At 46.8% G+C, this 26,606-nt stretch overlaps 1 protein-coding gene across 4 annotated transcripts in view; it reads right to left on the bottom strand.

Annotated features, from left to right (window-relative positions):
* Positions 1-26,606, bottom strand: part of EIF4G1 (eukaryotic translation initiation factor 4 gamma 1) — an 81,134-nt gene that overhangs the window by 13,697 nt on the left and 40,831 nt on the right. For all 4 annotated transcript variants that reach the window (XM_088479706.1, XM_088479709.1, XM_088479707.1 and 1 more), the window contains 5 exons: positions 20,829-21,719; positions 19,934-20,022; positions 7,379-7,559; positions 6,505-6,638; positions 6,277-6,396 (listed from right to left, as the gene is read on the bottom strand). In XM_088479706.1, the coding sequence (XP_088335832.1) occupies positions 6,277-6,396; positions 6,505-6,638; positions 7,379-7,559; positions 19,934-20,022; positions 20,829-21,719 (1,415 nt within the window). The remainder of the gene's footprint in view (positions 1-6,276; positions 6,397-6,504; positions 6,639-7,378; positions 7,560-19,933; positions 20,023-20,828; positions 21,720-26,606) is intronic.

The following is a 26,606-nucleotide window of genomic DNA, read 5'->3' as shown; positions in this document are numbered from 1 at the left end:
TGGAATATTTATCCACACAAACTCTAGGGGAACACCACCAGAGTATCTATTCTTAGTTCCTGAATTATACAGGCTGGATTTTTTTCTCAATTCTGGTTAAAACATTGTAAATACACTAGTTAAACTTGTGCATGGCAACTCTCCCTACAGATATCTCCAGACGATGAAATCACATTCACGGACATAAGAAGACGAGGGGAGACCACTAAAGCGGAAATGAGCCTTACTGAAGACAAAGCACAGATACTTTAACAATTTTTACACATCAGGGTATGAAATATGCTTCCAGACATCCATGGATGCCTTATACTAGAGAATGGATTTCCGATTTCATCTGAAAATACTCCTAAAGACGAGGTGGTGTTAGAAGTCTTCAGATGAAGTACAAGACAATAAGTTAAAACAAGGAAAAGGTTTCCATAATACAATACCACAGAGGTTTTTGTTCTGATGGCAAAGGGCAGAGGACATCTGCCCTTAACTGCTGTGAACTGCCTCTTAAGCTGGGTACACACTAGACAACCTGTGTAACCAGCCGACGGCAGTTGCAATGGAAGACATATCATGTGGTCCGTACACACCAGACGATTTGGTGAACCACCACATGACATGTCGTTCCCCCGCACATCCAAATGCATGGGGTTGTCAATCACATCTTCAGATTGAGCAGCATGTACAGCAGATCTAAAGATGCAACGGATGACCGGCTGGAGCGCACCATAGTGCGTACACACTGGACAATTTGAACGATTTTCGTTCCGATCCGTTGGAATAAGACAAATCATTTAAAAAATAGTCTATAGTGTGTACCCAGCTTTAGAAAAGGAGACATGTCTAACCTGGTTAAGTCCTTTTCTTCGAACTCCATAGGGGACAGAGGAACGACGCTGGATATAGAGCTGGCAGTGGAGTCCGAGCACCAAACAATTCAACTTTTCACACTCCATCAGCCCATGGCTCCTGCTCCCCCATTCCCCACCCTCAGGCAGGTCAGTCAACTTAGCAAGCCCAAGACAGAAGCAGGAAGGAGAAGGAAGACTAACACATACACACACACAGACCTGAAAAGACAGGGAAACCAGAAACAGAGGAAAACCCCACAAGCCAGGTGCGTCAGGGTGGGAGCCCTGTGTCTCCTATGGAGTATAAAATAAATTAAAAAAAAAGAGCTTGACCAGGTAAGACATAAGTCTCCTTTCCTTCGTCACCCATCCATAGGTGACACACAGACTATGTTGGGACGTCCCAAGAAATTTCCCTAAAGGAGGGGACGCTCCTGTGCTGCGTTGAGAACCCTCCACCCAAATGCTGCATCTGCGGAGGCGAAGGTATCAAAGGCATAAACACAGAGAAACGTGTGAACAGAAGACCACATAGCCGCCCTGCAAAGCTGCTCAGCAGAGGCAACATGGCGAGCTTCCCAAGAGGTATCCCACCGACCTGGTGGAATGAGCAGACACCATGGCCGGGAGAGGAAGGTCCGCTACCACGCATGTGTGGCAGATGGTTAAACATCTGCTTCATAGCAGGCCCATTACAGAAGCCATAGAGGATGAAAAGGGAATCAGATTTCCTGATATCCCTGGTATGTTCCACATAGATTCGGAGGACCCTCACAACATCTAGACAGGCCTCCACCGCCGATACCTCCGGAGACTGAAAAGCCGGTACCACAATCTCCTGATTGAGGTGAAATCTGGAGACAACCTTCGGTAGGTAGCCTAGCAGTCTGAAGTGAAAGACCAGAAAAGGAGAGTGACGACAGCGTGCTCAAGTCTGATGCTATTGCTTCAAGACGAAGCAATAGCCAGAAGGAATAGTCTTCCACATGAGCCAACAAAGGTCCACTGAGTCCCAAGGCTCAAATGGAGACGACTGAAGAGCCCGAAGCACCAAGGATAAATCCCCTGGAGCCACCAGAGGAACAAAAAGAGGCTGCACAAGAGTACTCCATGTAGAAACGAGAGGACTCGGAAAAGCCGGTAGGATCTGGGGTTAAGGCTCCTGGACGAACACCAGGAGAAGTACGTACACCAAACCTGATGATCTATTCTAGCGGATGAGAGCTTCTGCGCATTCAGCATGGTAGGAATGGCTGACCGCCAAAATACTTTAGCTCTCAAGACGGATGTCTGAAGAGCCATCCCCGTCAAAGTGAAGAGTCAGGTCCAGGTGGAAGCACGGGGCCAGAGACAGAAGTTCCAGCCGTGGAGAGAGATACAGTGGGGCATCAATGGAGAGACTCATAAGAGCTGTGTGCCAAGCCCTCCACGGCCAAATGGGCAACTACCAGAATGACAGTTCCGCCTTCTAATTTCAACTTGCGGAGAACCCTCGACAGAAGCAAGATGAGAAGGAATATGTACATAAGATTGAAAGCCCACCGAACCACTAAGGCGTCCACCAGAAGAGCTCCCGGGTCTCTGGTGCAAAATCCGTACACTGGTACCTTGTTGGCTGTGCCAAGACGCCATCAGATCGATGTCCGGAAGGCCCCAACGATGAACCAGAAGTTGGAAAACGTTTGAATGAAGGGCCCACTCGCCTGATTGGATGTCCTGCTGGCTTAGAAAGTTCTCTTCCAAATTCTGGACCCCCTGTCATGACGCTCCGCCCAGCGGAGAATGCAACTCCCCTCCCTCATGGTGCCGCGACTGCCGGTGGTTTATGTAAGCGACGGCCGTCGCATTGTCAGACTGGACTGGGCGATGTGCCCAAGAGAGAGCCCAGAAGACAGTTCGAAGTTCCAAGACGTTGATCGAAAAACGGCTCTCCTGAGCCGTCCAACGACCTTGGAAGGACTGCTGGCAACTCACTGCCCCCCACCCGCGAAGACTTGCATCCGTAGTGAGGAGTACCCATTTCTGATTCTAGAATGGTTGACTTACCTCCAGAGACACGATGATTGCCTGCAGCCTGATTTGGTGATGGGATCCGTTCTAGCGAGCCAGAATCTCCGCTTGGAGAGGCCGGGAGTGAGACCGAGCGTACTCCACCATGTCGAAGGTGGAGACCATTGAACCCAGGATCCACATGCAGGCGTGTATTGACACCTGGCGAAGAAGAACCTTCGAATCCTGTCCTGCAGTTCCCGTATTTTGTCCGCTGGGAGGAAAACCCTCTGAACCCTGGAATCTAACAGGGCCCCCAGAAAGAGCATCTCTTGGGATGGAGTCAAGGAAAATTTCTTCAAATTGATGATCCATCCGTGATACTGGAGAAGATCTACCGTCAGAAAGAGGTGCTCCCTGAGCATGTCCGGAGATCTGGCCAGTATAAAATGATTGTCTAAGTAAGGGAGAATTCTTATACCTTGCGTCGTGAGCTGCCATGACCTTCGTGAAAACACGAGGAGCCGTGGAAAGACCAATAGGCAAAGCCTGAAACTGGTAGTGTTCCTCCCTGACTGCAAACCGGAAAAGGAAGCGTTGGTGACTGAGCCGGATAGGTACATGTAAATAGGCGTCCTGGAGGTCATGAAATCCCCCGGCAGCAGCGCCAGAATGATGGAGCGCAAAGACTCCATGCGGAACCCACAAATACTTGTTGAGGGACTTGAGGATTGGATGGAAGGAGCTAAACTGCTTCTGAACCAAGAAGAGATGGTCGTAGAAGCCTGAGCCCGGGGAACAGGAACAATTACCTTGGAGGCTAGTAGAGATTGAATGGACCTGCAGTACTTTTGCTTTTCCCGGATCCCCTGGAGGACTTGTAGAAAAAAAAAAAAAAAAAAAAAACCTTGCCAGAGGTCCACCACGGAGAGGCTGGCATTTGGTAGGCCAGGACTGCTTGCTTCTAGGCTTGGAGGAAGAAGTCTGGAACCTAGAAAAAGGACTGTGCCTTGGCCTTCCCTTGCACGCGGAAGGAGCGAAAAGAAGCAGCTCACGCCCTAGGGGCTGCTGCAGAAGACAGAAACGTCATTTTGGAAGTTGCCACTGTAGCTACTATCTTATCCAATTCCATGCCAAAGAGAACATCGCCGGAGTAAGGAAGAGCCTTCTTAGATTCTGAGTCAGTGCGTCAAGAGCGCAGCCAGAGGGCTCTCCTGGACGACACAGAAGTAGAGGACACCCTGGAAGTTAAAATAACGGTGTCCACAGCCGTTTTAGTCAAGATAGGAAGCGGCCTGCTTAATATGTGCCACCAGAGCTAATAACTGGTTTCCATGGGCCCATGATGCAAGGCCCTCATCTAGGGCATCCGCCCAAGAGCCAATTGCCTTGGCCACCCACGCAGATGTAAGTATGGGCGGATAGCACCTGCATGAGCATAAATTACCTTAAGGAAATTTTCCAACTTCCTATCTGTCGGATCCTTGAGGGAGGCCATATTAGGGAGGGTAGAATTCTTGATAAGACTGGCATTATGCGCGTCAACTGGAGGAGCAAACTCCCACTTGTTACACTCCTCAGCAGGGAGCGCATAAAAGGACACAATGCGCTTGGAGACCTGAAACCGCCTGTTAGGAGCAGGGAAAAGTTTCCGATAGCATCTCCTCAAGCTGTTCAGAATTAGAGAATTCTACTGAAACCCTTTTGACGCTTTAAAACCGGCACCTTGAATCTAAGGGCCAGCTTTTCATCCTCAATAGAAAGGACCGATGTAACCGCCCTAACCAAAGCGACAGCATCCACCTGAGGGAGACTTCTCCTGAACAGACAAGGTCTCTTCCTCTGAGGCACTGGAAAAATCCTCCTCCTGGTCTGATGAAATTTCCGAATCTGAAATCTCGCCCGTCTGCGGGACAGAGCTTTCATGCCTGGACGGTCTGCAGCCAGAAGTAGGGTCCTTACCCAGCATCTGCTGAAAGGAGGCGGACACCTGTGCTAAACCCTGAGAGAAAGTGCTCATCCATGGGGTTTGCAGTGCAGGCAGCTGCAGATGAGGCTGCATAATAGGGGCAGCCTGAACCCCCAAAGTAGGGAAGATAGGTGCAGAAGCTGTAAGGCGATCAACCAACTGTGACATTACCTGCTCAAGATTAACAGCCCATGCCAGTTCCTGGCTGGAAGCTGTAGATGGGACCTCACGCTGAACGCCTGTGCAGCACCAGATACAGAGACCATCCTAGACCACATCCTGTGGGGAAAGACCAGCAGTACAAGTTCTACATGTACACAGCAAAGGTGCTTCCACCTCATTGGGCGCTTTGTTCTTGGAAGACATGGTACTGAATTTCCAAGATAAGTTCCATACACAAGGTTATATAACAGGTGTGCAATAAGGTACAGTGCAATTAATGTAGGGGCCACACAAATGTAACAATGAGTGGGGCTTAAGAGGGGGAAATAACCCCTGACACAGCTACAGTGATAAAATAAGACAGAAAAACTGGTTATGATTAGAAATGAGAGCAAGCACACATACATATTCAATGCAAAAAAGAAATAGCAGGCAAATGATGCTCAACAAACCAACCCCAGTTGGTTAGATGGCGCTAGACTGTATAACCTGACCTGAGGGGAGGTATACAGGGAGACAGGAGCCAACCTCTCTGAGACTAACTGCAGGCAGCACCTCACTGAAATTGCCGCTCAGCATCTGTGGCAGAGAGGACAGAGGAGGAGTAACCCGATGGCAGGAAGCCTCCGTGAAGGATCACACCATGGGCCGGTGGAGGGGCTAACGGGGAGAGCCTATCTCCCCATGCTGACATGAGTCCCAGGGCAATGGCCGCCTATAACTTTAAGCCCCCCGCTGCTCTAGCAGTGACCCGGCTGCCCGCTGTCATCACACCCGAGCCGCCTTACCTTTAGCTCCTCCGGCAGTGTTCCTCTGCTGTGAGGGGACGGCCGAGCTATTAGACACGCTCACCTGCGCGGGGGAGCAGCAGCGCAGGCGTCCTGTAAGGCACCTGGCACTGCCTAATCAAGGTAATAATAAAAATAAAAATGGGCGATGAAGAAAGTCAGATGATATGCAACCCTGGACAAGAAACTACGGTGTTGAATCTGTTAGTCTAGATGTAATATGTGAAGAACTAGCAGACACTTCCAAACAGACAGGCACATAAGCCTTGGATCTAGGGGAAAAATTATTTCTACCAGTGACAATTTTGATCAGTTCTGGACTGAACAGAAGCCTTTCCAAAGAGAAAGGAAGGGTGGCTACTTAGAGCTATCAGACACTAAGGTTGTTTTTTACTGAACCCCCTATAATACTATAGGAGAAATGTTAAAGAAGAAAAAAACAATAAAACAAAAACTGTAAAACAAAAATAACCACTTGCTATACAGTAAAAAATGTTCATGGCTCTCATAAAGCAAAGAAACTTACCGGTCCACGGTTGCCCATAGCAGGTCGCCCTAAATTGGCAAATGATGGTGTGAAATCTGGCCCACAGTTCATGCCAGTCAATCTTGTGGGATCTAGGGGCCTCAGAGGGGTTTTGTTGGCCTGTTAAAATATAATAATAATAATAATAATAATAATAATAAAAAAAACATAAAAATTTGGTTAACTAACAATCTGTGAAAATCTGTCTTCTAGGATAAAGGCACCCACCTTGTCTAACACTACATCCGTAATCTGTGGGAGACCCTCAGGTTTTTGCATGCTTGCCACAATAAACTGAAAGCCAAGTAAGAATTCACGATCATAGCTTTTCTTTTCCTCGGGGTTCAGAGGTTTCCATTGCTCTACAAAGACAAAAAGGTATTAGAATAATTAAGTAATTTCACAGCTGATAAACAAGAAAAAAAAAACCAAAAACATTAGATTCTAAAAAATACCATGCTACAGTCTTGATTATGATCAATACTTTACACCTCATCCTTTAGATCAGTGATTCCCAACCTCGGTTCTCAAGGCACACTAACAGTCCTGGTTTTAGTGATATCCATGCTTAAGCACAGATGGTTATATCAAAATAAGTGAGGTACTTATTAGGTCACCTGTGCTCAAGTATGGCTAGCCTTAAAACCTGGACTGTTAGTGTGCCTTGAGGACCGTGGTTGGGAATCCCTGCTTTAGATTGTAAGCTCCCATAAGCAGGGCCCTCATTCCTCGCTTATACCATCTTCTCATTGCTGCCAGCAGCCTCAAACATTTGAGTTAGGTTGGCACTGCTTTTGTGGGTATTATGAATGGATATGCAGCAATGTATAAATAACTTGTAGCCCATGTTATGCAATGTTTTGTACTGTATTGCCCACTTTTTTCTTATACTAGCACTGTTTCGGTTTAAATAATTTGTAAAGCACTGCGGATACCTTGTGGGGCCATATAAAGGATAAGACTATTAAGTACAAACAACTACTTATGATGTTTTATGCTACAGGTACTCCAAAAAGGAGAAGTCTGCAAATAAAACAGGGTTAAATACGGATTAACCAAAGGTTTGGTATGAATGACAAACAAAATACTGTGAATGTCCTACCCTCTTTGTATTTGTACTTTTGATCCCCTGGTTTAATATTTTCTGCATCCAGCTTGTCTTCCTTCTCTTCCCATGTCTCATCCTGCTCCTCTGCTGGGACACTTGGGATTTTGTCAGGTTCAGGCACTGCAGGAGGTGGGTTAGCAACTGACTCAGTTGTTTCAGTAGAATTATCGCCATCCTAAAGAGGAATTTACAACGGTATCACATCATGCCTATTACAATTATAGATTGTCCACCAACAGAATAACTGGTTCTAGAAGCAAGCCTTAAGTCAAACCCACAGATAGTGTGCTTCTAGCTATTAGGGGTACTCAATATGGGAGCAAAAACTCAGTTTTTGCAATGTTTTCGCACCTATGACGTCATTATCGCAGGTTTTGCTTTTACACTGTATTCAATTTCAAAGACTTTTCGCAGGTTCGAAAAGTCTTTGAAAAAAAACGGGGATAACTTTTCACCACTGAATAGGTGGCGAAAAAAAGTGCAGAATTGGGGTTTAGGGGTGCAGGATTAAAAAAAATAGCCTGCACCCTTCAGAATGACCCCTTGAAACGATCTGTGTAAAAAAAAATAAAAAAAAAAAGAAATAGGGACACCCCAAAAAAAGCACTTTGAATTTTGGGTGCCAAAAAAAAATTTTGGGGAACAAAGTCAAAAAATAGCGAACTTGACTCTGGGGGGGTCCCCAAGTATGCCCCAGGTGTTTTTTTTCATTGCAGCTCCTTGCGGCAGGTGGGTTTTTCACGATTTTTTCAAGTCTCTTTAGCAACTTTAAAATATGCTGACCCCCATTTTCAAGTACCCCAAATTTGCTGGGCATAGTTATTTTCCCCCCCAAAAAAATCTAAATGCTCTTCTGCACCACTTTCTTCAAAGTCGCATTTATTAGACACCCCGACTTCCTTCAGGAGTTAAAAAATGGGGTACCCATAGTGATCCCCCATGTCTAGACATCTTTAAGGGGGTCCCTAGAATATTTCCCGAAAATTCCCGTTTTTGTTATCCTGTAAAAAAAATTTGTAAAAATTTACAAAAAAAAAAAGACAAGGTCCCCCCCCCACTAAAAGCCAAACCAGCCCCAGGCTTGCAGCCAGTGGTGGTTTCTAAAAATACGGGGAACAAAATGTGTAGGGTCCCACTGTATTTTAGAAACCACCACCAGGCTGCAGGGACTAGTGCTGGTTTTAAATATAGGGGGCAAAAACGACGTGGGGTACCCCCTATATTTAAGACCAGCACCAGACCCAACCGACCGGGGTGTAATGCCACAGCCCGGAGACAATCACCGGGGCTCCAGGTCCAAAGCATTACACCCCAAGTTGGTCAGCGCAAGCCAGTGATCTCGGGGGAGTTGGGGACCCCCCAAAAAGGGTCCCCCCCTCTCCCGAGCACCACAGGCTTACACTGAAGCCTGGGGCTCATCCCCATACCCCTGGAGCGGTGGGTATGGGGATAATAGGGGGGCCAAATAATGTAACACTATTGTACTTTACAGTGGAACTACAAGTGCCAGCATGCCTGCCATTTTGCATTTGTGGAACTACAAGTGCCAGCAGACATGTGGCACCTGTATTTTCACTGTAAAATAGTTAAAAAAAGACAAAACACACACACCGTGCCCAATATAGGGGGTACCCACGTCGTTTTTGCCCCCTATATTTAAAACCAACACTAGTCCCTGCAGCCTGGTGTTGGGTTTCCAAAAGATGGTGGAACCCTACACATTTTGTTACCTGCATTTTTAGAAACCACCACTGGCTGCAAGCCTGGGACTGGTTTGGCTTTTGGGGGGGGGGGTTAGGGTTGGGAACCTTATGTCATTTTTTTTGTAATTTTTTACAGGTTAACTAAAACGGGAATTTTTGGAAAATATTCCAAGGGCCCCCCTAAAGATGTCTAGACATGGGGGATCACTATGGGTACCCCCATTTTTAACTACTGAAGGAAGTCGGGGTTTCTAATAGCCGCGGCAGGAAAAAACACCTTGCAAAGCTATTTAAAAACCCAACTTTCTTTTGCAGGCAAAAACGGGGTTACCCATAGTGATCCCCCATGTCTGGACATCATTAGGGGTGTCCCAGGCATATTTCCCGAAAATTCCATTTTTTTCCTTAAATGGGGTCAAGGGTAATTTTTTAAAAAAACAGGGATAATTTTTCTAAGCACTATAGCAAATGAAAAAAAATGCAGAATAGGGGTTTGGGGGTGTAGGCTTATAAAAAATAGCCTGTAGTTTTTGGAATGTCCACTTAAAAGGAAATGTTCAAAAAAAAAATGTCCTAAAAAAAAAAAAAAAAATCGGGACACCCTTAAAAAAAAATTTGGGTTTAAAAAAAAAATTAATTAGGTAAAAAAAAAAAAAAGTACAAAAATTATTTCTGGTGGGGTCCCCAAGTATAGGGCGGGTGTTTTTTTTTCATTGCGCAAAGTAGCGGCAGGTGCATTTTTGCAGAATTTAAAAAAATTACCTTTAGGGACTTAAAAATATGCTAGTACCCATTTTCATGTACCCCAAATTTGATGAGACCACTTAAAAAAACGAAAAAAAAAAACCTAAGTGCTCTTCTGCATTACTTCTTCAATGTCGGGAAAAAAACACCTGCACGGCTATTTAAAAACCCCGACTTTCTTCTGCAGGCAAAAACGGGGGTATCCATAGTGATCCCCGAGGTCTGAACATCTTTAGGGGGCTCCTACAATTAATTCCTGAAAATTCAAGCTTTTTTTCGCCGATCCAAGTATCGCCGGGTCCCGTTTTCGACGATTTCAAATTGAATACGGGGATAAGCGGGAGCGCGCGCGATACTTTTTCGCTGGCAAAACCTCCGATGTGCGTCGAAAACCTTGCTGGTGAGGTTAACGTTTCATATTGAATACCCCTCTATATGGTTGAAAAAAAAACCCCAAAAAACACATAGCAATATGGCATTTTGTAAATACAGGTTGAGTCTCCCATATCCAAAATGCTTGGGACCAGGGGTATTTTGTATAACGGAATATTCCGTATTTTGGAATATTTGCATTTCATAATGAAATATCTTGGGAATAGGACCCCAATATACACACAGAATGCATTTATGTGTTATATATACCATATACACACAGCCTGCAGGTAATTTTATACAATATTTTCAATAATTTTGTGGTTCAAGCAAAGTTTGTGTACAGAAATGAAATTAATTTATGTTTCATATACACCTTATACACACAGTCTGAAGGTAATGTTATACAATATTTTTAATAATTTGTGCCTTAGATAAAGTTTGTGTACATTGAACCATCAAAAATCAAAAGGTTTCATTATCTCAGTCATGCCAAAATTATTCCGTATTTCGGAATATTTGGATATGGGGACTCAACCTGTACTACAAATCCTTTTCTCTAAACCAACTGCAGGTCACTAACCTTGGATATGGACTCTTAGGAAGGAATTTGTGAACTTAATTTTTTTTTTTTAAATGTCAGAACCCTACTCTGTGTGTATAATATTAAATCTATCTATCTTCTAGCCTGGCAGGAACCTGTTATTTTAATAACTTAGCTGAAAAGTATCGGAGGGGAGAGCGAGTGCGAGAAAGAGAAAAGATATGTTCTCCCAGAAGAAGAAACCTGAACATAAAAAGGGGACCCACAGAGCGAGCAGAATGAACAGATACTGTAGCCGACACACGAAGGCTAGACTGTGTGTAAGCCTGTGAGATAGTCATGCAAATCCATCTGGCCAGAGTCTGTTCGTTAGCTGGCCATCCCTTCTTGTGGAATCCATATAGGACGAAGAGGGAGTCAGATTTCCTGATGGAAGGAGTACGGTCCACGTAGATCTTTAGAGCACAGACCACATCCAAAGAGACCTCATCTGCCGAAAGGTCTGGTGATTGAAAGGCCATAACCACAATTTCTTCGTTTAGGTGGAAACGAGAGACAACCTTGGGAAGGAAGCCCGGGCATGTTCTAAGAACCGCCCTGTCCCGATAAAAGATTAAAAAGGGGGAGTGATATGAAACCGCCCCGAAATACTATACCCTACGGGCAGATGTGATTGCCAGAAGAAACAGTATTCGCAGTGAGCCACTTGACATCCACTGATTCCAAGGGTTCGAATGGAGGTTCTTGAAGTGCTTGGAGCACCACTGCCAAATTCCATGGAGCCATAGGAGGGACATAGGGAGGCTGTATACAGATAACACCTTGCAGAAAGGTGTGAACATCTGGAAGAGGAGCCAGTCTGCGCAGGAACCAGTTGTATAAAGCAGAGACCTGCACTTTCAGAGATGCTAGGCGGAGGCCTAGATCCAATCCAACCTGAAGAAAGGCAAGAATTCTAGACACCTTAAACTTTTGGGGGTCATAGTTTCTTGGAGCACACCATATATATTCTGTGATAAATCCTGGCTGAGGCAGGTTTATGAGCATGGTCTGGACCACAGAGCTGGAAAATCCCTTAGCAGTTAAGAGGGATGTCTCAAGAGCAAAACCCTGCAAGACAGACGGGCCAGGTCCGGATGTAGACATGGACCCTGAGACAACAGGTCTACCCGTAGAGGAAGTTGAAGAGGAACGTCTATGGAGAGACTGAGTACCAATGGCGTCTGGGCCAAGCAGGAGCAATCAACAGGACTGTGCCCCCTTCCTGTTTGAACTTAGGAAGAACTCTAGGAAGCAGGGATATTGGGGGGAAAGAGGTATGCCAAATGGAAGGTCTATTTTCCTTGTCCTGGTTCCATATACTGGAAGTTTGTTTGTTGTTTTGTCTTCAGGCCATGAGATCCACATCCAGCAGACCCCATTTGTCCACAAGGAGCCGAAATACTTCTGGATGTAGAGACCACTCTCCTGCATGCATGTCGTGACGGGCGAGAAAATATACTTCCCGGGATGAATACCGCGAAGATGGCGTTCGGTCCATGTGAGAATGTAGGACACGTCTGCCATTGTTGCCCGACTCAGAGTGCCTCCTTGGTGATTGAGGTAGGCCGGACTGTATTTGTACTGACCTATCCTGAAGAATATCCTGAGCCAGAGAGAGAGCTCTGTAGATGGCTCGAAGTTCCAAGACATTGATTGGTAACTTTGCCTCAACTGGGTTCCAGCACTCCACCCTCGGAGGCTTGCGTCCGTGGTGAGGAGAGCCCAATCCGGGATCCAAAAGAGGTGACCAGTGTCTAAATGGAATGTCTGTAACCACCAGGCTAGGGACAGGCAAACCTCTGGGTAAAGACCAGAGGGGCCGTTGAGAGGTCAAACGATAGGGCCTGAAAATGGTAATGCTGTTGTAGGATAGTAAACCGGAGATATTGTTGATGAGAAGGCGCTATGAGCTGTCAGCACCTGCGAAAAGGCAGCCCAGGCTGGGTCCTGAGGAGGAGACACCGGGGCTGAGGGTCCTGAGTCTGTGCAACAATTTGTACAAAGACCATCCTGAATGAGGTCCTCTGGGGCTAAGCCCGCTGAGCAGGACTTACAAGACACCAGAGTAGGAGTAGCAGCATCAGCCTGCTTGTTATTCTTTCCTCTGCCAGACATAGCCACAAGAATAATTAAACATACAGTATGATGCAGTGCAGTGAACACCCTGCAGTATGTGTAATATGGCATAGTGTACAAAAGCGCTATATAGTATGTGACAGCCCTCACAAACATATAGGAGATGTGAGGTACAATGAACCCACTATGCCTTAGTATGTCAGAGTATAGTAGAATAAAGGGAAAGTTATAAGCTGACAGTATAGAAAGTAGAGATCAGCGCTAGCAAAAGTTCCATACAAACGCAGAAAAAACAAGAGATATGGTAAGAACTTACCTTTGTTATCTCTGTTTCTACGAAGTCCATAGGGTCCACAGGGTTGACCTTGGGGTATAGGTTGGGAACCAAATCCGGGCACCACGCAGTTAAAGCTTTTAGCTCCCAGGATGCACTGGGTCCACTCTCCCTATAACCCCACCCCCAAGCCAGAGGCACCTCAGTTTGTAAGTAGCCAAAGGCCGGAGGAGGAGAGAAAAAGAGAGAGAAAACTGGAACACTCAATAACCATACTCACCGAAATGGGAGACGGAAAACCGGTGACCAGCCACACAGCCCATATGAAGCCAGGTGCGTCAGGGCGGGCGCCCTGTGGACCCTATGGACTTCGTAGAAACAGAGATAACAAAGGTAAGTTCTTACCATATCTCTTGTTTTCTACTTCAGGGTCCATAGGGGGTCCACAGGGTTGACCTTGGGGATGTCCCAAAGCAGTTCAACCAAGGGTGGGGACGCTCCTGTGCTGAGAGGAGAATCCGTCGCCAAAAAGGAAGCATCCTGAGAGGCAAAGGAAACCAATGCCTAGAACCTTAAAAAGGTGTGGACAGAAGACCACGTGGCCACCTAGTAAGGCAAAACAGCCGAGGCGCCACAGCGAGCCGCACACGAGGGTCACATGGCCCGAGAAAAAACAAGCATCAACAACAGGAAGGCCTACCCATGGGTAGGGCCCCTGAGGAAGACCTACGAGGCCATCCAAGTCAACATTTGGTTATAGGCCGGCCATCCTTTCCTGTGAAAACCAGAAATCTCAGACCACCAATAAGGAGTCCGATTTCCGTAAGGAACCTGAACGGATCACATAAATCCAAAGAGGCCAGACCACAGTCAATGAGGCCACACCAGCCGAGAGGACTGGGGACAGAACGGCCGTACCATAAGTTCCAGAATAATATGGAACCTGAAAACCACTAAGAAGAAACACAGGGCGAGAGCAACTCCCACCCTGACATGATGCCCTCCAGAAGAGGGAGCCACATGAGAACGCTCCCAATTCAGACACTCTCCTGGTTGATATAAACACCCTGAGAGAAAGAGAGCCTAAGCAATAGACCATGTAATGGCTATCACAACCAGCAGTTCCATTGACTGTCCCCGGAGGTAACGAAGAACCACTACTTACTCCCAAGGAGTCCCTAGGGAGGACAAATGGAGGCATAATCAAGAAAACACTCCAAAGGATGAACTGGATACCAGAGTGAAGCAATTCCATATCTTAACCATACTGACAGTGTAGAGATCCGCACTGTCAGGAAGACCAGGCCAAGTGTGAAACCCAAGCCAGCCGGAAGGAATGCCAGCATATCTGGAAATCCTGGACACCGGAGGATTGTATCGACAGTTACAATACCATAAGATTTATGGCTGCCACAGTTTGTGGTAGGTCCCAGCAAAAGCTGATCCATGTGCTCTAATCATTCCAACGATGACAAAGCCAGGGAAGCCGTAAGACCACTGTAAGGACACAGTCAAAGACAAACGACCCAGGTCCAAGGCAAAACCAAGGACCCTGAGACAACAGGTCCGGGCAGTGAAGCATCAGGGATGGAGTATCGATGTAGAGACTCCGAAGATCCAAGTACCCCTGACATCTGGGGCAATCAGGAGCCACCAGCAGGAAAGCATCTCCGTCTCGATTGAAAACACTTCCAAAGACCTCGAGGAAGAAGGGAGACCGGAGAACACAGGTACACAAAGTGGAAGGACCACTTCACCGACAAAGAGTCGCTGAAGTTTGCTTCAGAATCCCCAGAGCTGAACTGTAACACCATAGTGTGATAAAGTCAGAAGGCCATGAGGGTCACCTCAGGGGGGCCCCCCCTGCTCACCAGGAGATGAAACCTCTCTTGGGGAAGAGACTAGTCCCCGGGATGCACGTCGTGACGGCTGAGGACTCCCGCTTCCCAATGGAGAGCTCCTGAAATGAACGCTGCCGAGATGGTCGGGAGGAGACCCTCGGACTATGTCCGAATATGTGACATACCTGTCATTGCCACCCAACGAACAGTGTTGCTAAAAAGGAAGCCACTGTCCTGACCCTGTCGGACTGAACCTTTTCAGGTTCACCGGGAAACAAGAGTTATGCCAGAGTAAGTTAATTGACAGGGTGGAATCGACAGACGTCCAACTGCACTGAAAAGGATTCGGTCCAGACACTGTCCCTAGCAAAGAAAACCCTGGACGAGATGGCCATAGCCACCCGGACAGGGACCGACTTGCCTCCGGAGAGAGCATCATCGTTTGAACAGTTATCCGACAGAAAAAACTCATTCCATCTGGAGATGAGCCAATTATGGAAAGGCCTGGAATGGAACTGAGCCCATTCCACCATGCATCCCAGAGTGTAAAGACATCTGTCGACTGCGCAGACAACCATGTACTCCTAATGGAAGAGAGGAGATTCCGTCTTACGCCAGAAGAATTCTCAGATTCTGAGAATCCAGCAGGGATCCTAGATGAAGAATACCCAGAGAGGGATGCAGGGAGGACTTTTTCCCCGTTGATTAAACGTCTGCACCCTGAAGAAGCCACAGTCATCCTGACCTGGCCGTAAAGTACCCCGGTGATCCCGCTAAGAGCAGGAGGCCGTCCAGGTACAGGAGCATTGGGATATACTGAACAGAAGAACTGTCAGAAAATCCAAAACGCTGGTAAACCCCTGTGGGGCTGAGGACAGTCCCAACAGGCAGAGCCCGAAAAATTGTAAGTGTTGCTGTGATACAGCAAACCTCAGCCCATGCTGAGGAAAGGTCTCTGTAAGTACCCGTAGGCACGCGTCCTGTATATCCAGTGATACCCTAAAGTCCCCAGGTTCCAAACATCGTATGATGGAGCATAGGGATTTCCTCCTGAGCCCAGGTAGCTTTAGGAACTGGTTCAGGGAATTGAGACAGAGAACAGGCCAAAGAGGACCATTCAGCCACCGCACCAGAAAGAAAACAGAACAACCAGTCCCTCACTGAGATAGTGGGGATGGCCCAAGTAGCTCCGCTTACCGCAACAACTGCATAGCTTTCTGGATCTGTAAGGCCCTTGTAAAGAGGGCGTACCCTCCTACCCACGTAGCCGCGGCAACTTGACACTAATACCGGGCGAACTGAGAAAATCGGTATCTCCCAGTTGTAGGCCTGTCCCGTCAGACTGAAGAGATATCCGTAGGTTCAGAAGCAGGATCGGCTGGCAGTCCAGGCCTGCTCGGTACTGGATATGTCGGCCCTTGTAGATGCCGACAGTCTACGAAGAAACAGACCTTTAGGCTGACCCAGAGGACAAAAAAGACTTAACAGACTTAGTCTGAGGCCTTGTAGTGGGCATAGCTGAAAGCGGTAAACTTGTCGTTAGTAATACTGCCAATGTTACTACAATCTTGTCAAGGTCAGGACCAAACAATATCAACCCTAAAGATGGTATCTGCACCTCTGCATTCTCAGAGCGCAGCCATAGGGTATTACGGAGGATACAGTCGCAGCCGGAACTCTGAAAGTTAGGAGACTGGTATCCAATATAGGCATGTCCACCTATGACAACTGCATATATGACATGAGCGACCAAATACATTTGAACCCCCGACGTGTTGGAGGGGAAAAAACGTTACAAATGCATCAACCCAATATGCAATAGTATTAACCAACCATGCTATAGCCATGGTAGGATGGGTAACAACTCCTGAAAGCAAGTATACTGATTTCAGGCAGAGTTACCACCTACGGATCCGAAGAATCCGACCACGCAGGAATGGGAGGCGTAGTAACGTCTGTAATCAGACGAGTAACACGCCCATCCCCCCCAGGAGGGGCTCGTGATGACCCTCAGGGAATTTGGGACAGGAGGCCAAACACTGTTGTAACACCTCCTATCTGGCAACAGCCAGAGTCCCGCTATGCGATCCACCCGCTAGTCAGCAACAGGTAACCCGAAGGCACGCAATACTGAGGGTGTATGATACAGGTGCAGGTCAACATTCACTCTAACCAGAATGGACCTGCTACCAGCCCTAAAGCAGGGATAATAATACCTGAAATAGGCTTCCCCCCGTGTAAGAGGGAAAGAGCCCCGAACAGTACCCAGTTCACGGCAGAGCCAACTGGGAAGTAACCACAGGGCGTCAACCACGCCAATTAGCGTTTCGTAGAAAACGACATCCACCCAGGGTGGCTGTTGTGGTAATCCCTGCAAGGGGAATGACAGACTATTGTGGCACCAGGGGGAATTCATATACTGCGAAAAACCCCTGCAGGGAGCGGTAGTCTGTGTCACAGGGGAAGAGTGCAAGAAGCTGCGAGATACCCTGAGATGAAAAGGGCAGTATGGTGAAGTAACCCCAAGTGAGGTACAACAATGGGGCCCGCCCGGCGATCCGCAATTGAGAGGATCCCGAGAAAACAAACCGCCCAAGGGGGTCGTGAAAGAGGCCGGCACCAGATGACGCCACATACAGAACCCTTTATGAGTCAAATCCTCCGCACTAACACCTGCAGCACATGACTTGCAGGATAGTAAAAATGGGTGCAGTATAACGCTCTATCTCCTGGTCAGACATATCTGACCAATCTTGGCGGAAATATTAAGCAGCACTATACTGGTCCTGACTGATGCCAAAAATTAGCTGCAGGGACCCATTTTCAGCGTATGCAACACACAGTTCCATCTAAAATATGGCAACGTGCAGCACGCAACAGTATGTGACAAACCACACAAATATTAACAAGTATATAAATGTGAGGTCTCAGAACCACCCTAAGTACAGCTGTATTAGGGCAGATAAAGAAAAGGGATAGATATACACTGACAGGTGAGAGAATAAAGTACAGTCAGCACTAGCATAAGTCACATACAATGCAGATATATACATATATACATAAACATGTCATATAATATACTGCACTATTACACTGCATTCAACTGCCCAGATTCAGTGTCTGGGAAGGCTACAGCGCTGTGTACACTGACCTGATGGTGAGGTACGCAGGGGGACTGGACTCACTGCCATCTCCAGAGATTTCTGCTGCACCACAGAGATAAAATGGCCGCTGGAGACCTCAGAGGAAGCGTGGCCCGCGGAGGAAGCAGCTCAGCGACGCCAGACTATGGATACTGAAAGGCGCGCTGAGCTGAGGGGAGGAGCCGCTGTAACAGGGAAGGCTGCCTCCCCTGGCCGGCTATTAACCCCCGGGACGCCGGCTCCCTGCACCGATCGTTAAGTCCCTGGTGGTCTAGTGGACACACGGGGTATGGGGGGCCCGCCGCCACTGCCGGCGCCTCCGGTCTGTCCCCTGAGACCGGAGGCACAGGACTGCATTTGAAATGCGCGGATCACCGCAAGCGGTGATCCGCGACCTTACCTGCTCCCCGTGGATCCGGCAGCAGTCCTGGGCGCCCGCAGAGTCCGGCTAGTACAGACTCTGGGGTCCCGCTGAGATCCCCAGATCTGTACTGGCGTCTCAGCGCCAGCGGGGTGACGGAGCGGCAGCTTAGACGTCCTATGGACAGTCCGACGCTGCCGCTCTGAAGAGTCCAAAGTCCATGAAAAAACTTTGTCCCTAAAAAAATAAAATAAGCTTAGGGGCTGCTAATCAGCTCCCCCTGCGCTAACGGTGACCCGACTCCGGCCGGGCACCAACTTAAACTGAGGTGCCTCTGGCTTGGGGGTGGGGTTATAGGGAGAGTGGACCCAGTGCATCCTGGGAGCTAAAAGCTTTAACTGCGTGGTGCCCGGATTTGGTTCCCAACCTATACCCCAAGGTCAACCCTGTGGACCCCCTATGGACCCTGAAGTAGAAACAACTATATTATCTGCAATTGGCACTAAATCAACTACACAGACAGCAGTAGCTGGAAGGATGTAGCGCTGTATAATCTGGCCCGTGGGAGAGGTATACAGGGAGACTGGACCCAGCCTTCCCGGAGACCTGTGAAGCAGAAAATGGCTGCCGTGCATCTGAGGAGGCAGAAGGTGAGGGAGAAGCTCAGGGAACAGCCAGACCGCAGTGGAATGGCGCCCTGAGCTGGTGGAGGGGCTGTAGGGAGAGCGCATTCTTTCTGTGCCGACGTTAACCACCGGGTCCCCAGGCCTCTAAATATTCCTCTGCGCCAGTATATTAATGCCCCGGCGGTCTAGTGGAGTCGTGGGTGCACCAGTGTCCACATTACCACATCAGCGTCTCTGGTCAGTCTCCTGAGACCGGAGGCTAGACTGCAAAAGACACGGGTCCCCGCAAGTGGGGGTCCGCTTTATCTGTTCCCTGGATTCTGGGCTGCAGTCTGGGGTCTAGGGAGTTTGCTAGCTAGTCTCTCCAAGAGCCCCGCCGGGAGTACCTAGCCAGGCTTGGTTTCACGTCACCCCGGAGGGGTGATGGGAGCAGCAGTGCAGGCATCCAAGGGACAGTCTTTTGCTGCTTCTCAGTCTTAGGTTAGGTTTAGGTAGCGGGCAGGGAGTGTTAAGGAGAGAGTTAGTATACTGATCGACAGGATGCCGGTATTGGGATTTTGACCGCCTGGACCCCGAGCTCCGGCATCCTGTACCCAACCCAGAACAGAGCTGGATACTGAGAGATGGGTATGTGTCCTACTCCAATCATATTCTTGTGAAAATCACTTATTTTGCATAAATCACTGTGAAATTAATGTATGGCTATAGCACTGTTCCCCATTAGTGTGGATCATACAATGGCTTGATGTGAGCTTTAGCTCAGGTTGTGCAGTGCCCTTATCAAGAGCAAGCTTCCTTAATTGTATAATCAGGTTTACTTTACCTCTTTGAAAGCATCTAACAGATCTCCCACTGCATCTTTCTTGTTTAAATCCTTTATTTTCCTTTTTTTCTTAGGTGCAGATACAGCAACTATAAAACAAGACAGGTAAAGTCAACTGGGATATTGAGCAATAAATACAGCAAATAGTCATCAGGAATATTTTGTAGTGAAGTTACAGTACTAGTGAACCAAGTTACACTGCACAATACTGGAATACACTTATGTAATTGGGCACTTATAAGTATTATGTAAAATATTTGGGCACTTATAAGTATTGCCATCACAGAGAAAAATGCTCCTGGCATAAATTTACAGCAGAAACCAGGTTAGGTTTAGGGTACTTACTGGCAGGTGTCAGTATTCTAATCCAGTAGGGATGCCAGCGTCAGGAGTATCACCTCCACGATCCTGAGCGCTAGCATCCCGTAACCAACACCTGAAAACACCTGCCGGCAGTGAATATAAATTAACCAAGACTGAAATACACTATACATGGAATCCAACCACCTTACTTAACTATTTTTAAGAGTATGGACAATGAACACCTGAACAGACACAAACAAACAATTAAGGTGTGACCCAGTAGAGCACAGGTTCTCAAACTCGTTCCTCAGGACCCCAAACAGTGCATGTTTTGCAGGTCTCTTCACATAATAACTAGTGAAATAATTAGCTGCACCTGTGGATCTTTTAAAACATGTCAGTGAGCAATGAATACACCTGTGCACCTTCTGGGTGACCTGGAAAAAGTGAACTGTGTGGGGTCCTGAGGACAGAGTTTGAGAACCACTGCAGTAGAGTATGTGAAGAATCTAAGAGCCCTATAACTACAATAAACAGTAGTTTGCTCCATTTTCTGCCTTATATAATCAAATCAATTCAAGTCTTGCATTACCTGGCATATGGACATCTAAGTTTTGCTTTAATACTTGGGAAGGAGCAGGATCTGCCTCAGCAGGTGGTTCCTTCCTGACATCTTCTGGTGTAGGATCAAGAGTGGGTAATGGCTGTTCCTCTGGCTCGGCAATGGGACTGACATGAGCCTCCTGTTGGGTGTCCTGTGTCTCAAGTTCTTGAAGTTCAGAGTTTCTGTCCCCATTAGTTAGAAGTTCCTCTGGCTGAGCAATTGGGGAATCCAAGGTGGGCTCAGGATGGCAAACCGCTGGTTGCTCTGGATGTGCCAGTGGCACAGATATTTCTTCTTCTGAGAGGCCATTAGTTTGCAGCTCTATTGTAGTAAGTGGACTGTCAACAGTAGTGAAGTCTTGGGCAGATTCTGGAGCTGGCTCATTTGGTTCCGCATGACATGGTTCAGATAAAATTACGGGTGAAAGAGCTTGTGTGTTAGAGTCTACCACTGAAGGGGAATCCTCTTGAGGCAATGGGTCATCCTGTATATCAGAACTATCAGCCTGGGGAAGGATGAGGGTTTCCTCTTGGGGCTCTATAACTGGAGCTTCTAACAGAGACTCTACTTGTTTGACAGTTGTATCTACTATGCTTACTTCTACTGGAACTGGGTCCTCTTGAATGGGCGCAGGAACTTCTGGCAGCATTGGTACCTGAGTTAAAGGGTTTTCCAGCAAGGGTACTTCCTGTGAATTAAGAGTCCCTATCACAGGTACAGATACCCCTATCACAGGTACAGATACCTCAGGTGTAGTGTTATCAAATGTTATGTCTTGTTCGCAAGCAACAGCCATGTTCAAATCTACTTCAGAAGGAGGAGAGGGTGAGGGGCTCTCAGACATTTTAGTCAGCACTTGGGTGGTCTTGGAGCCATCATCTAAAACCAAATGACAAGAAGTCTTGATTAGCATGACAAGGGAAACACGAGGTATTTTTATTCCTAACCAACTCTGGGCTGTCCCCAGAGTACAGGGATTTGTACTGCAGTCCAACAGGGAGGGAGGTCAAGGAGCTATTCTGCACAGGATGAGATTATGTACAGTATACACAGCCAACCATCAAACGGATTAGTCAGAGTATGTCATACAGATATCTTTGTTAGCAGTGCTCCCTCATGATAAATGCTGGATACTCAAATATACAGGGTTGCATATAAGCAAAAAAATTTTTTGGGACACATTTATGAAATACTAGCTGGAATACCAGATGTTGCCCGGGTTGAAGACTGGACCCTGAAGTTCACATGCAGCCTTTACTTGTTTGTTTACATTGTCCTCGCCTAAAACCCCATTCCATTGATCCTAAAAGGACCCCACTGTTTGCCAACATGCATGCAAACAGTGGTGCAAAAAAAGTGGATGCAACAGGTGCAGCTGCTATGGTGCTAGAGCTGCTACTGTGGCCCACTGCTCCCTCTGCACCCAGTCACGCACACAAGGTGGGCTGGTCCAGTCAAGGCCACCAAGGGGGACCCAGGTGTCAGTGGTGTTTATTTGATGCCAGCTCGCCAGCTGATTACAGCTGGTGCACTTCCAGGCAGACACTGAGAGACAGCGCCACCGGTCCCGAGGCAATCAGAGCTGGCGGACCGGCAGCCAATCAGCAGTGATGGCTCCTGATTGGTTCGCGACGGGCGCCGGTTTCATATTGTGCCAGCTGCTGCCTGCTGGTGCACCAGCTGTAATTGTGTAAGGAGCATTACTGCGTGGCATAATGAATAAGGGGCATTACTGTGTGGCATAACGGGAATGAGCTTTGTGTGGGGGCAAAAAAAGGTTTCGGTTTCTTTTACCTGCAGGGAGGGGGGTGAAGAGGGGCTTTTAAGATCTTGCTATGTGGCCCACAAAGTTCTAGTTACGCCCATGTATGCAAACGCAGAGGGCGGACTAATATATGTGGTCACTTTAATAAGGAGCAACTCTGGATTTAATATTAACTTGCATGAGTCAAAGTTTGACACTTGCTCAGACTGAGTCAGCCCCAGAACGTGTGTAATTTAAGAGTGTCCCCATTTTTAGAGATTGTGACAGTGTGTGGCCCTGACAAAGTTCAATCCTAGACAAAAACCTAATCCTGGTCAAGCTACACCACCTCTACGTCCAAAACTCTGGCCATGCATAAAGGGACAGACAGACATTATATAGATGTAAAAATGTAAATATTAATACTTCACAATAAATTTCCATAACAAAAAAATATTGAACATATTTCTGATCATTCAGTAGCAACCACGTTCCAACATATAGATTTAAAATATTGTTTAAATTAAAGCCAATATCTGCTCTTACATTTTGGGGGGATTCAATTGTGGCACGCACCCCCTGCCAGGCATCTATGTGAATGGGCGCCCGACTGAGCAATTCAATTTTTGCTACGTTCAAATGCCTAAAGCTGCGGGAGGACACATTCCTTCTAGCAGCCTGCTGAAATGAGAGAAAAATTGTTTTTGGGCACCCTAACTCTTCTTTAGAAGGGTTTAGCCGCTTTGCGCGGCTAAACCCGAAGCCTGTGGGTGCGGTAAATGGTAATGGGTACCCAAACGGAGAAACAATTGAATTGCTCCGTCGGGCGCCTAGTCGCATAGCAAGGGACGTGTGTCACAATTGTATCGCCCCATAAAGTGAAAAAAAGTCGACAGATTGTCTCAAATATCTAAAAAAAATAATAATAATAATCTATAATTGGTTAAGACCTATCTTTTAAAACAGGGGTACGAAGGGACAGTTGCCTGTTCTGGTATTAGCTGCACTGAATATACTCAGTGATTTGTGCAAAAGCAGTATATCAAACATTATCGTGGGTGCCAAATAATTATTCTCTTAAATAGAACTGTAAAAATAGGAGTTATTCTAAGGCCGGGTTCACACCAGAAGGATATCTTCACGATTTGTCGTTTCCAGGCAAATTGCAACGACAGATCGTGAAGATCATTCGGCGTGTACCGGCAATTCGACCCTTACGTGGGTCGTTTACGTTCTCTTCTGGTTAGCCGTGCTTCAATCAGAAGATATTGTGGACAATGCAATGCTGCTTAACGTAGCAGGTCATTGAACATGGCGCCGTCGTTCCACTGCATCGTGCAGTCTATACGCGAGGTGCGATATGTCGGCCCGTTGGATCGTCCGGGAACACATCGTCGTGATGTATACCCGGCCCTAAGGCAGCTCACACAATATGCAGCATGCATATACAAGCAGTTTTTATACAGTACGGCTGCTATTAAATAAACATCAGCAATTTGTATGCGTCTCAAAACTTTCGTATCGTCAAAATACATTTGATAGAATGTCATATGACATGGCATGTACTTCTAACTGGGAGGGATAAATAATAATCAGTAATTAGGGAATGCTTCAGGGGTAAATAATATCAGGTGTTTAAAGAGGCAGATCTAGGAGAGTCTTATACAGGTTAATCTAGATTGATATATTACACATGTGAACAGGTACCAAAAGAATAGTGTAGATATTACCAATAAGATGCAGCCTCTGCTTTCAGCTGTCTTGCCTAGGTATAGGGCGGCTGATGAGAGCCATCCAAGCTGGTGATAAGTAGAGTCAGAAAACATGGGCAGTTCGACCTCTCATACAGAAGTTAGATGATTCCTGTTACCCAAAAAGCATTGCAGGCTCAAATGCATCAAAGAAAAGGGAGACTATCCATAGGAATAAGTAGGGAGGTAGAAGATATGTAACCGGTTTCCTATGTAGCCCCTCAGCTGGCAGAGGACTTTTGCCTGTGAGGCAGGGTCCCGTCTAGATTTAACATACGTTTCACTCTAAAAAGAGCTTGATCACAAATCAATATTTTAAATGTATGTTTGAACATGGTTGCTACTCAATAATGAGCACAAATATGTTCATTATTATCTTAATGCAAACTAATTGAAAAGTGAAGTTTTAATATTGACATAATTTCTTACATATTTCATTAGCATGCCCCAAAGAGTGTTTATTTTTACTTCTTTGCAACCCCTTATATATTTGTACTGCAGTCCCTGTAGCACAAACGCCTGAGTCTGGAAGGCATTCCATTAACAGATAATTAAATTGCTCACAAAATCCATGATCATGCACTGTTTCAGGAGGGGCCAAACCAAGTACATAGCTGCAACTTCATGATCTACTAGATCACATGAAAAAAGTGTAATTCAGAGGTTCCCAAACACAGCCCTCAAGGCACCCCAACAGTTCAGATTATCATGGTTGAACACAGGTGGTTAAATCAAATTGACTGAGGTACTGATTAAGTCACCTATGGTCAAGCATAGATATACTTAAACCTGAACGGTTAAGCTGGCCACACACACTAGACCAACTTTCGTCCAACCATCCAACTAGTTGATTGGTTGGAATGAAAATCTGGTAACGTATGGGAGTAACTGATTATCAGCAATTTGCTCCTAAATGCCAGAAATTAGATGAAAATGGTCGTTCAGACAAGTTTGAATAAATTGTTTAGATCAAACATTTAACAAACAGTTTTGTCCATTTTCCGGCATTTGAAATTGATGATTGTCATTTGCTGTCATACCTTACCAGATTTTCATTCCAACCAATCAACTGGTTGGATGTAAGTTGGTCTAGTGTGTGGCCAGCTAGAGTGCCTTGAGAACAAAGTTTGGGAACCTCTGGAGTAATCCATTTAGCATATAATTGAAAATAATTGTCCTTACTGTTCAAAACCATGATACATTCTGACAAAATGACAGTCATTCACAAGATTACTATAGTAGTCCCAATATGCATGCCCCATTCTTCTATTTAAAGCTCTTAACTGTATAGTTTTCTTTGCCTGGGTTTATGAGAGTGCCAAAATAGCCATCAGAGAAGCTCTTGGAGGGGATTCGGCATGAAATAGCGCCAGCCCAACGTGGAAGGAAATCCCGATCGTCTGAAAGGTAAGTATGAACTAACCTAACTGTACCCCCCTAACCCTCCTTTAGGGTGCCTACCCTAACCTCCCCCCCCTGTGCCTAACCCTAATCCCCCCCTTTCCCTGCTGCCTAAGCCCAAGTCCCCCGGGGGGATGCCTACCCCTAACCCTCCCTTCCCCTAGCCTAACCCTAACCTCCCAGGGGGGTGCCTTACCCTATTCCCCCCCGGGAACCCTAAAACTATATCACTCCCGATACACTATGTAGGACAGCGCCTCTAAAGGTGACAGCTACTGGGCCCTGGCTGCCCCGCAATAGCTGCCTGGGGATCTTCACCTTTAATGTACTATCCTCACAGCCCTCGCCTCGTGGGGTCACAATGGGGCTGCACTGCTTCTATCTGTTGGTTGTCATGCAGGTCTGCTTCGAGAAGGATGTACTCCCGGCATCAGCTCCAACAAGGGTACTAACAGCATTATCAGCACTAAAGTGGGTAACCCCATCAGCAGTAGCTACTCCCAATAAGCAACACTGGTACTCCCATAAGAAACATGGGTACACCCAGCAAGGGGGCCCATCTCCAACCACAGCCAGCACCACCAGCAGGGCTACATACCCCCCAGCTGGCTGCAGCCATCACTCTTATCTCTCTTCTGCCTTGGACAATTAATGTGCTTTATTTTTTTCTTGTGGGGGCCAATGTTTTTTTTTTTTTCCCTCTGGAGACAAATGTCTCATTTTTTCCTGTGGGGGCCAATGTGCGTTTTCTATCCCCGTGGGGCGCAATGTTTTTTTTAAAGAATAATAAAAGTATTAATTATCTATATAGTTGGATGGGGAGCACTCCAAAATTTCTCGCACATGTTGCTAGTAGACCTGGGGTCGACT

The sequence above is a fragment of the Taudactylus pleione genome, unplaced genomic scaffold (genome assembly GCF_031769625.1).
Source record: "Taudactylus pleione unplaced genomic scaffold, aTauple2 ptg000244l, whole genome shotgun sequence".
NCBI classification, from domain to species: Eukaryota; Metazoa; Chordata; class Amphibia; order Anura; family Myobatrachidae; genus Taudactylus; species Taudactylus pleione.
The sequence above is the reverse complement of the archived record's forward strand: the minus strand, read 5'-3'. Positions and strand labels throughout refer to the sequence as shown.